The 11,708-nt window shown below is 42.5% G+C and overlaps 1 protein-coding gene across 1 annotated transcript in view; it reads left to right on the forward strand.

Annotated features, from left to right (window-relative positions):
* The window catches only part of LOC109534331 (potassium channel subfamily T member 2), a gene marked incomplete at its 3' end in the record, with an annotated part of 32,912 nt that extends 21,206 nt beyond the window's left edge, over window positions 1-11,706 (forward strand). Inside the window, exons 9-26 of the mRNA XM_048669127.1 lie at window positions 542-725; window positions 791-1,156; window positions 1,215-1,432; window positions 1,490-1,639; window positions 3,799-4,100; window positions 4,816-4,988; window positions 5,224-5,351; window positions 5,748-5,810; window positions 6,976-7,104; window positions 7,209-7,430; window positions 7,489-7,623; window positions 7,678-7,789; window positions 7,996-8,181; window positions 8,230-8,409; window positions 9,274-9,369; window positions 9,709-9,914; window positions 9,967-10,269; window positions 11,430-11,706. Of these exons, the coding sequence (XP_048525084.1) occupies window positions 542-725; window positions 791-1,156; window positions 1,215-1,432; window positions 1,490-1,639; window positions 3,799-4,100; window positions 4,816-4,988; window positions 5,224-5,351; window positions 5,748-5,810; window positions 6,976-7,104; window positions 7,209-7,430; window positions 7,489-7,623; window positions 7,678-7,789; window positions 7,996-8,181; window positions 8,230-8,409; window positions 9,274-9,369; window positions 9,709-9,914; window positions 9,967-10,269; window positions 11,430-11,706 (3,430 nt within the window). The remainder of the gene's footprint in view (window positions 1-541; window positions 726-790; window positions 1,157-1,214; window positions 1,433-1,489; window positions 1,640-3,798; window positions 4,101-4,815; window positions 4,989-5,223; window positions 5,352-5,747; window positions 5,811-6,975; window positions 7,105-7,208; window positions 7,431-7,488; window positions 7,624-7,677; window positions 7,790-7,995; window positions 8,182-8,229; window positions 8,410-9,273; window positions 9,370-9,708; window positions 9,915-9,966; window positions 10,270-11,429) is intronic.
* Window positions 11,707-11,708: the final 2 nt, after the last annotated feature.

An 11,708-nucleotide genomic window follows, 5' to 3' on the forward strand; every position in this document is an offset into this window, starting at 1 on the left:
AATGTGATCTTACATACGTGGTAGGAATGTAGCCGGTATTTATTTGGTGCCTGGGAAAGTGTCAGTTGTTGTGCAATGTTCTGTGTGCCCCTGAAAGGCTCTTCTGCAATTTTATCCTATTGTTAATATATTCTAAGATAAGAATATAATAACAATTACACGCAGTCAGGAATAAAAATTTAAAAAATATTCTGTCCAAAATTTCAATATTTCTCTTGTACTTTCCAAGTGAGCCCCTATTACCCTTTAAAAGGAATGACGCCAACTTTGAATCATCCTGTATACTAGATCAAAATTTATTTTGAGCACTCTGTAAAATTAAATAACGCCGTCGAGTACAGGGTGTTTTATAAAAAAAACTACCTGTACTGTTTGAGACCAATATCGTAGACATGATATTCTATTTTTTTAAATGAAACATTTTTGCAAGTTCTTCAAAAATTTGGAAATGTACTCCAAAGTAAAATCGAATAGTTGCCGTGTCGTATAACCGGAATAACCCAGTATATATAGGGTGGTTTAAAATGATCATCCCTTACAGTGTTTGCGGGATACAGCATTTTCAAAGGGCAGGCCATCGGCATCTGAACCTGTTCCAAGCCACCTACTATGTGGTGGTAACCTTCTCCACAGTAGGCTACGGGGATTTTGTTCCCGACATCTGGCCTTCTCAGCTTTACATGGTCATCATGATTTGTGTGGCTCTTATAGTGTTGCCCACGCAGGTAAATTGCCACTGTTTGAACATGAACATTCAGGTAAACTTCGAACTTGCGGTGGTTGCTTCCAGTTTGAGCAGTTGGCCTTTACGTGGATGGAAAGGCAAAAACTGGGCGGTTCCTATTCGTCGCATCGAGCTCAGTCGGAGAAACACGTGGTGGTTTGCAGCACGAACCTGCATGCGGACACCATAATGGATTTCCTGAATGAATTCTATGCACATCCACTGTTGCAGGACTACTACGTAGTCCTGCTGTCGCCCATGGAGCTGGACACGACCATGCGGATGATCCTGCAGGTGCCGATTTGGGCGCAAAGAGTGATCTACATCCAGGGCTCCTGCTTGAAGGACGGCGACCTGGTGAGGGCCCGCATGAACGAGGCTGAAGCATGCTTCATTCTGGCGGCGCGCAATTATGCTGATAAAACTGCAGCGGCAAGTTCAGCCCATGCTAATTCGAACGTCCAAGTAAACCCCAAGCCGTGATTTTCAGGATGAGCACACGATATTGAGGAGCTGGGCGGTGAAGGACTTTGCGCCGAATGTGGCTCAATACGTGCAGATTTTCCGGCCGGAAAATAAGCTGCATGTGAAATTTGCGGAATTCGTCGTGTGCGAAGATGAGTTCAAGTACGCCCTTTTGGCCAACAATTGCACTTGCCCGGGCGCGTCCACTTTAGTCACACTGTTGTTGCACACCTCAAGGGGCCAGTGAGTTTTGTCGCAATTTTTTCACTTCCAAAGCCAATTGAAATGTTCGCGTTCCAGAGAGGGCCAGCAGTCGCAGGAGGAATGGCACCGACTTTACGGCAAATGTTCAGGCAACGAAATCTACCACATCATTCTAGGGGACAGCAGATTCTTTGGCGAATATGAAGGCAAAAGCTTCACCTATGCCAGCTTCCATTCACACCGCAAGTAAGTCCAATTTGCACCTATGGAGCTAATAATAGTCTTTTCCGAACTGGCTCCCTTCCATTCATTCAAGTTAATTGTTTACTTTAGTTATATGTGTTTCTTCATATAAGAGCACTTCTTTTTCCGTATTTCCTTTCTTCACTTGTATCGACAATTTTTTTAAATTGCCAAAGTTGTTTCTTATTCAGGATTTAACGAAGTGAACACTTTTGTATACATTTTCTAGGACGTCTGTTTTATTAGTGGAAAAATTTAGATTTTCAGTCGTCATCAGCTAATTTTCAAGAATTTTTCAAGTTCTCTTCGCTTTTCGCGAATTTTTCCGTGGGTCAATTGTTCATAAATTTGCAAAGCTAGCGAATCGCTTTTATGTCACATTTGCAGGACAGAGTCTGCTTTTTAACTGGGAAACGTTTMGATTCTGAGTCATCCTCAGACATTTTTCTAAATTGTGTTTCAATTTTGCGTATGTTTATGTTAACCGSAGTTTAAGWGTTTTTTTCCCGAAACCGATTCAGCCAAGGMKTAAATGGCGCCTCTACTTCYGTCGRCCYGTWTARTAAGTGGCAAAAGCTTCGATTTCAGTCATYATCGGRCAATTTTCAAAAATTTTTCAAAKTTMTTTTTGCTTTTCGCGAAYTTTTCCGTGGGTCAATTGCTCAKAAATTTGCAAAGCKAGCGAATCGCTTCTATGTCACATTTGTATTTTATGTCAYATTTGCAGGACAGAGYCTGCTTTTTAACTRGGAAACGTTTCGATTTTGAGTCATCCTCAGACATTTTTCTAAATTTTGTTTCAATTTTGCGTATGTTTATGTTAACCGGAGTTTAAGAGTTTTTTTCCCGAAACCGATTCAGTCAAGRAGTGACTGGCGCCYCTACTTCTGTCGGCCCGTTTAGTAAGTGGCAAAAGCTTCGATTTCAGTCATCATCAGGCAATTTTCAAAAAAAAGTTTTTTTTGCTTTCGCAAATTTCTTCGTGGGTCAATTGCTCATAAGTTTGCAAAGCTAGCGAATCGCTTTTATGTCACATTTGCAGGACAGAGTCTGCTTTTTAACTGGAAAGCGTTTCGATTTTGAGTCATCCTCAACCATTTTTCTTAATTTTGTTTCAATTTTGCGTATGTTTATGTTAACCGCAGTTTAACTATTAAGTCAAGGAGTGACTGGCTTATCTACTTCCGTCGGCCTGTTTAGTAAGTCTCGAAAGCTCTGATTYCAGTCATCATCAGGCAATTTTCAAGAATTTTTCAAAGTTCTCTTTGGTTTTCGCGCATTTTTCCGTGGGTCGTCAATTGCTCAGGAACTTGCAAAGCTAGCGGTCGCTTTTATGTCATGTTTGCAGGACAGAGCCTGTTTTTTAACTGGGAACCGTTTCGATTTTGAGTCATCCTAAGACATTTTTCTAAATTTTGTTTCAATTTTGCGTATGTTTACGTTGACCGGTGTTTAACAGTTAATCTTTTCAGAAATCAGTTAACTTAAAAAGTTCCTTTTTGTTTGGGCATAGCCCGTTAAATAAGTGGCAAAAGTTTCGATTTTCAGTCATCATCAGTCTGCTTTCAAGGTTTTTTGAAATGTTGTGCTTTTTTTATCAGCGCAAAGTTTGGCTTTGATTTTCTTGAAAATCTGTGAAGTTGAAGAATGATTTTTGGGTGCATTTGACAGGATAAAGTGCGTTCTATAATGCCAACTATGCACTTTTCCCTGATTTATTGGCCAGTAAATTGGGCCAACTATTAAGGGTCGCCAGATACGAGCGCAAAGCGAGAAATCGAGCTGCTATTGAGCTTGTTGAAAATTATTGCAGATTGCGAAAATTTTCGGGAAGTTTTTGGAATTATTTGTTGTGACTGCGCAAAGAAAATAGTCGCTTTTTTTGAAGGCATGGGCAAATAATTTATTTTGAGAACAATGCTCAAGTGTACCTACAGCCGATGACTGCCAAGAACATGGCCTTCAATAAGTGGCCCACTTTATTGGCCAATAAATCGGGGGAAAGTGTGTAACGTTATGTAAGGTTTCGATTTGACCCATGCTGGGCAATTTTATAGAAACCTTTGATGTTTAAAGTTGCTCTTGCAGGCCTAAATTTGCCACTTATTTTGCCACAAACTAGCAATTGTCCATCCATTCACAGGTTTTCTGGTTGGTTGTAGGTATGGTGTGGCTTTGATTGGAGTTCGGCCGGCTGAACTACCCGAGTTCTACGAAGACACGATTCTGCTCAACCCAGGGCCGCGTCACATAATGAAGAAGAGCGACACCTGCTACTACATGAGCATCACCAAGGAGGAGAACTCCGCCTTCAGCGTGTCAAATACGAATGCAAACAGCCACGCGGTCACTGAACCGACCACCGGCTCGGCCACCTCCAAAGACGAAGGAAAATCGCTGGGAATTCATTTTAAAGATGGTACCTCACCTCCTCAACTTATACTGCAAGTGCCTACATGTGTCAGTGAGTGTCGGTATCACAGCATGCTTTGCCCTCAAAGTTTTTCCGTTTGTTTAATTGACCCCAAGAAAGGGTAATTGTCTAGGTGATCAGGCCCTCACGTGCACTGTTAACAGTACTCTCGCCAAGAAATTCGTTTTATCAGCAACTTTTCTTGGTAGTGTTTTTGTAACTGACTACCTATTCTTTTGTTGTCTATAAGTTATAGTAAACCGCAAACACACCGGCCTGATCATCTAGATAATGACGCAAGAAAAGCGCCAACTTCCATGTTCCTTGCTAGTTTTCGCTTAACTTTGTGGCTTTCATGCACGCTTTTGCAATGGAAAGTCCACTTTGTGCAAAAATGTTATTGACATCGACAATTTACTGAGCGTGTCGCCTACCAATTTGGATTATTGTTTCACGTTACCGTCATCATTATTCTAATGGCCTCAATGGGAAATAATCTATTTGCCTCCCATACTGTATAATGCGTTATTATTGTCATACGCTTGTCAGGGCTTAATTAATGGCGCGTCCCTGCAGGAATGCTGGAAATTTCCAAACCAATTAAATTTAGCTTAATCAAGCCAATGAGGGAAATTTTCATTAGAGCGGGTTATTGTTTTGAGGCAACGGCTGCCATTTCATCCTCATCGAGTATGTGAATGCTTTTGCTCTCTGTCCGAACGCAAAAGTTTCGCAGGTATTTCAGACGATTTTCACGCATTTTCAGCAAACGCCGCAATGAGCGATTCGAAGCAATGCTTAAAAGAGTCCAGCGGCTCGATTTCCGTGGATATTTCAGTGACAGGAAATCATCTGGAAATCCCCCGGGACAATACAAATTTACTCTGTCCAGAAGCAATAAATCAAAGGCGGAACTCCAGGCGGCCCAGCATTCTGCCGGTGAGAGGCAAAAACTCCCAACCGTGTCTACGCGATTTATATACTTGCCTGTGCCACTTTATCGTCATGGATTACTATTAGTTTCCCCGTTATCTAACGAGGATTGAAGCTCATCTGTCTCTGTCTTCCCCAACACGTTTGCTATCTGTGATTAGTCGCATGTATCGGAAGATGAGTCCATGACGATAAAACTGCAGGCAAGGAGTTGGGATTTTGATGATTTTTCTTTTTGAAGGTTCCGGATATGTTCACTGGGAGCACATTGAACATCTGCCATCAGGACGTGGAGCCTGATGAAGGTGACGAAAGTGAGGACGAACTGGAGGACGACGTCCCCTGGAGGTCGCCTAGCGAAAAAATCGCGTAAGTAATTATCTATTAGTGTTGTTTATCTACTGCCAACCATTTACTTGGAGGTGTCTTTTTGGCGCCTTCAAGCCAAAAAACGCATGTTGATTATATTTATTTTTCGTTAGCACGTTAAAGCCAACGACAATGTTTATGAAAAAATGAGTTTACTCCTCCAACTTTGTCTCTGTGTCATTTTACTTTTCCATGTTTGTCACCGCACCATTTCTCATCGCCTGCTTTGTTCCCTGATTTTCTTATAGTTTGGCACTGTCTAGCACCCGATAAACGGTAACGGGAATTCAAGCAGTCAAAAATGTTGTGATTTTGTCCTGAATTCTCGACACGTTTCCTCTCTAGACAAATATTTCTCTTTATCGTCACTCTGTCCGACCCTTGCACTATTCCTAGGTCTAGTCCTTCTGACGATTCTTTGGACCTCGACAGACCTGCATGGCATGATGAATGTGTTAGGTAAGTCCCCTTTTCTTTTCAATTGCCGTTCTTCCACCTCGTCTGAACTAGTCGGCATGTTTTTTTGTATATAGGCGAGACCAACCACCAATTTGCCTTAATAGTTTACAGAAAAACGGCCCTTCTTTGCACACAATTCGCCGACTAAAATCAAATTTGCTTTCCATTGGTGCAGGTAAACTTGCCCCGAGCAGCATCTTGTTGTTGCCCTGGAAACTTTGACTGTATAGCGTGTTCCGTAAGAACACAGAAGGGTACTGCGATATTTTCTGGATCGAAATGAGACGGTCGCGACTAACTTTTGTAAGAAAAATGCTAATGATGGTTAAAGTTCTTCAATAAAAATAAGTTTTTTGAAAAATTGAAAGAATGAATAGATTATTTTTAATGAAACTTGCTCTGAACTTTTTTCTCTGCAGAACTGTGTGATTTTAGTGAAGCAAAGGAGTTCATCCGCTTGCGGCAAGTGAAGAATTTTTTAGTGTCTTGTAGTTTTTGCACAAAAAATATTTCTATTCTGTTACTAACTGGATCAAGCTCTGTTTCAGACATTTTACATTAACAAAACTTCAATCATTTTTTTCCTAATATCGGGCAGTGTTCAGATGGATTTTCATGAAAGCTTCTGTGGATTTGTTCCTACGGCAAGGCCCAATTTTTTGCTAAAAACTCGGTTCTTTTCGTGTGGTTTCTTATGAACGCGATTTGGACAAAAACGGTTCCAAAATCCAATCATTTGTTGCGCAAAAATTAAGAATACTACAAGATTTTGCAAAGGGCCCAAAAATGTTCAAAAAAGATTAGTGCTTCTACTCAAAAAAAATCAATTGATTCCAGCTCCGAAAAACAAATCTCTGGCAATTTGTACCAAGCACTCAAGAATTCATAACTTGCCCAAAGCAGACAAACGTCTTAAATAGAAACAAAACTTGCAGATCTTTGACATCAATAGTGAACAAGCCAGATTTGCAGCAAGAAACTTTTTCTTACTAAAACACAGGTCAGATCGTCTTCTTTTCGGACAAAGAATGTGGCAATGCCCTTTTGACCATGTGCTTACCGGACACTCAGTATAAGCAAAAAAATGTCCACAGACTGTCTGCACCAGGCTCAGTTTTCCCGATTAGTAGTTGCCAAGAGTTAAGTTTGACTATTTTTTCTGCAGCATTGTCAAAGGGTTTCCCCCAGTGTCGCCCTACATTGGAGTGAGCCCGACTCTGTGCTATTTGTTAAAAGAGAAAAAGCCCCTCTGCTGCCTGCAGCTCGCTCAAGTTTGCGAACACTGCAATTACCGGTAAGAATTTGCTCATTAGCGGTGAAATTTTTCGAGGAAACGGAAAATGCTGCTGGATTAAAACCGATTTTTGGAAGGTGAGGTGTTTTGCTTAAATGTTGCAGCAACGCCCGAGAATATCAATGGCAAAACAAGACGATCATCTTGGCGGCCGATTTTGCCTCTAACGGCATCTACAACTTTATAATACCGTTAAGGGCGCATTTTCGCCCGAAAACCTCCCTGAACCCGATAATTCTCCTGTTGGAGCGCCGCCCCGACATCGCGTTCCTGGACTCTATATCTTACTTTCCGCTGATTTATTGGATGTTGGGATCAATCGATTGGTAATCTTGATTTTGCCACCCTCGAAATAACCGTCTTAACGTCGTGATCGATTTGCAGTTTGGACGATCTACTGCGAGCAGGAATTTCGCTGGCGGAAAACGTCGTTGTGGTGAATAAGGAGCTGTCGAACTCGGCGGAAGAAGACTCTTTGTCCGATTGCAACACCATTGTGGCCGTTCAAACGATGTTCAAGTAACTAGTTGAGGACTTTTCCTGGACTTGGGTGTATCTAGTTTGGTTTTCCAGGTTTTTCCCCAGCATCAAAAGCATCACTGAACTGTCCCAGTCGAGCAACATGAGGTTTATGCAGTTTAGGGCGCACGACAAGTACGCTCTACATCTATCCAAAATGGAGAAAGTAAGCTAGTTGTTCTGGTTAAACGTGCACTTTATCGACGTGGATTTACTATTTGTTATGCTTAGGCGGGTGGAACGAGGACGCCAACAGGGCGACCCGCTCTGTCTGCATCAAGCATTGCATTTGATGCGACCTAGTCGGTCCACGGCGATAAAGGGGCAGGCAGGAACTTGCCTCTAGCCAGGATTGTTTGTAAATAATTGCAGAGGGAAAAGGAGCGAGGCTCGCACATCAGCTACATGTTCCGACTGCCCTTCGCTGCTGGCAGCGTCTTTAGCGCCAGCATGCTAGACACATTGCTTTACCAGGCGTTCGTCAAAGACTATGTGATTACGTTTGTTCGGCTGCTTCTGGGCATCGATCAGGCCCCAGGCTCCGGGTTTTTAACATCAGTAAGTCTTTCCCGCTCCGAATAAGCCCCCGTCTAAACTCCTTTTCAGATGCGGATAGGCAAAGACGATATGTGGATAAGAACCTACGGCCGTTTATACCAAAAGCTGTGCTCCACGACATGTGAAATTCCCATCGGGATCTACAGGACGCAAGACACTTCTCTGACTGATACATCACATGTGAGTATGCCTTCGTCAACTTGGTCGAGCTGCGTACGTGTGCCATCGGTGAGTAACTTATTCGAGAGTAATTTATTTGTTCTGTGTGTGGAAACGCCGTTTAAAATCAATTGAAGCGTTGCTCGAACTCAAAATTCGCGAAGTTCTGAGGAGACACTACACCTGACACTTTTTATTCAGTGTGCATTAAAGCTGTAACATTAAAGCTGTGCATTAAAACTGTTAAAACAATTTTCCAGTTCTTCACATAATTTGGCTTATGTGATACCGCAATTCTATCTCTTTTGCTTCGATTTTCAGTGTTCATTGATAATGACTGTTACACCGATTGCACACGTATGGTTACAATTTACTACACTTTTATATTGTTAAATCCATCGGGATAATCATCTAGTACTGATGCGAAATTCGATGGCATGTTAATGGTAAAACCGGCACTCGTGCAATTAGTCCAATCCCAATCGCTCCAGCGCCTCGATTAACACGGGCGAAAACGGGTCAAGACTGTTTGCACCAGTGATTCGAAACGTTCATTGAAGTACTTTTACCAAGCGGACAACTTTATGATTTTTATAGAGCATTCACTCATCTTGGCACCTTTCACTTAACCAGCCAAACACCACATACAAGCATGCTTTAATTGAACTTTCAATCAGTACACTCCACATAATTGAGCACACTCAGGTAAGGTGATCAGCTTTGTCAAGTTCTAGTAGGGCAAAAGCATGAATTTAGCCGTAGGGATTGTCACCAGCTTCATCTTCAGACACATGATGGTTTTACATAGTTAGAGCAGCGATAATGTAAATTGGTTGATTGAGTCAAATGAAATGAAACGAAACAAATCTAGTCTAGTCTATAATCTAGAGGCCTGTTGTAGTGCACGTAATAGTTGCCCATTTATGATACTAGCTCGACGAGGACTTGGGCCCGGATCGAGTGGGGGTAACCTATCGACCCAAAGAAGGAACCAACTGTCTTGGATGCGCCAACAGGCGCAGCTCAATGGTAAGTGTAGTGGCTCAATTTAGGCTTTCAACACAAAAAAAATCCAGATTGCTTTCTTCAAAAGTTGTCTTCTGAAGGAATCTGAAGGGGTCGTTTTGAGTAAATTCACGGGTTTCCTTTCACTGTATATACAGCTTTTGCTGCGTGGAAAACTTTGGCTTCTCTGAAACTGAGTTAGGAACTGAACAAGTCCCAATTAGCGCATGTTTTTCGCAATATTTTCTGGATGAATTAGGAAGCATTTTGCCCATCCACTATACAACGCCATGTGAAAAGAAACTTGCCACCTGAAGCAACATCGGAGCTCGTAAACAACCGACCGAATTATCACTGTTTTAGTATTCAATAAACATGCAGGACGAGGCAAAAGACAACCACAACCAGCAAATTGAGCGCGCGGAAATCGCCAATCTGGTCCGGTCGCGGATGGAGAGCTTGAATCTGCCCACAATCGATTACAATGATGTCAGCGAAAAGCGCAGCAGTCTCTCATATGTGATCATCAATCCGAGCTGCGATCTGAAGCTGGAGGAGGGCGATATCATGTGAGTGGATCAAGCGGTGTTTTGGAGGCGGGTTGAGTGCGTTTTTTTGCAGATATCTAGTGCGGCCCAGTCCGTTTTCCGCACAGAAAACCTTCGAAAGACACAACAGTCGTCGCAAGTCCAACATCAGCTTCTGTTCGCAAAATCTGCTGCAGCAGATGGGGAGCAGCACGCAGCCGGGCGGAAGCCGGCGGGGCTCGGGATTGGGGCTGAGCGGCTACCAAGCGCCCCGACCTCCGCCATTGGTCACCACCAAATCAAACTCCTTGTCTTTACCGGACAGCCCCACGGTCTCCACCTACCAAAGAGGGCGCTCGAATTCGCTTCGAATCATCGACGACATTCTTTTGCGAAGGTAACCGGAGAGGATTATTTTTATATTTTCATCTTTCTGTCAGCTCTAGTGGTCATTACCGGATAGAGGCTTAAAAGACTCACATTTTTATACTGAACATTATTTTAGGAATGTTCGTAGGTTTCTCGCAAAATCAAAAAATTCGAAATCAATGCGGGTGTTGAAAACCGCTCACAGACTTTGGCTCATATTTAGCGAACCAGTTGAGCTGCAAAGCTCTCGTTGTCAGTACCGAATAGAGGCTTAAAGTACGCACGTTTTTGTGTGAAACATTATTTTTCGAATGCTTCTGGTTTTCACGCAAACTGAAAAAATTGGAAAAAAATGCGCGTGCTGAAAACCGCTTTTAGTTCTTCGTTCATATTTAACGAAGCGGTTGAGCTGCAAGACTTTAGTTGTCGTTACCGAATAGAGGCTGAAAGTAGGCACTTTTTTGTATCAAACATTATTTTCTGAACAAATCTGGTTTTCACGTCAAATAAAAAAAATTGAACAAAAAACGCCGATGTTGAAAACCGCTCACAGATTTTGGCTCATATTTAGCGAATCAGTTGAGCTGCAAAGCTCTCGTTGTCAGTACCGAATAGAGGCTTAAAGTACGCACGTTTTTGTATGAAACATTATTTTTCGAATGCTTCTGGTTTTCACGCAAAATGAAAAAATTGGAAAAAAATGCGCGTGCTGAAAACCGCTCTTTTTCAAAAAACTTTTTTTGATGCCAAATGTCAATTTAGGAACGTTTTTTGGTTTTCACGCAAAATGAAAAAGTTTAAAAATAAAATGGGTTTTGTAAATGTGATACTGCGAGCGCGTAAAATAGACGGAAGCGGCAACGCTGGTCATACGACCGTAGCACAGATCACAGAGTAACCTCTGTGATCTGTGGGCCGTAGAACATTCCAGTCAATGTCTAGTGACGTTTCTAGACTTTTTAGAGAATTCGCCGGATTTTTAAAAGCTGATTTAAGCAGATATTGAATTGGCGAACTGAAAAGTCCATAAATCGAAGTCCGGTTGTGTTAATTCAAATTGTGTAAACGTTTTCGCGTGCAGTACGGATTTCTCGACTCTTTCAAACGCCCAAAATGGTAACAGTATTTTGGTGTTTCACTACTCTATCCGTGTCTTTGTTAAGGTGCATGATTGGGGTTTAATTGCAGATCGAACTCCCTCAGGCAGGGCCTGCCGAACATCGGCAACCCGAAGAGGAAAAGCAGCCTGGAGGATATTGGGCTTTCGCACTTTTCCACCAAGTTCCAAAACCCCATCAAAATCGCCCTGAACGACAGCATCGGCCTGGAAGTTACTCCTCCCGAGGAGGACAGCCCTCCCATTATGTCCAGCAATACAGCCATGGTGGTCAATCCTGTTTCCATTTTTGGCGGCCCCCCGATTCATACAGCCAGCACTTTGAGCCTGCAGTCGATCGGAGCGATGCC

Source organism: Dendroctonus ponderosae, unplaced genomic scaffold (assembly GCF_020466585.1).
Source record: "Dendroctonus ponderosae isolate FM_Combo_2020 unplaced genomic scaffold, Dpon_F_20191213v2 Dpon_F_20191213_8, whole genome shotgun sequence".
Taxonomy (NCBI): domain Eukaryota; kingdom Metazoa; phylum Arthropoda; class Insecta; order Coleoptera; family Curculionidae; genus Dendroctonus; species Dendroctonus ponderosae.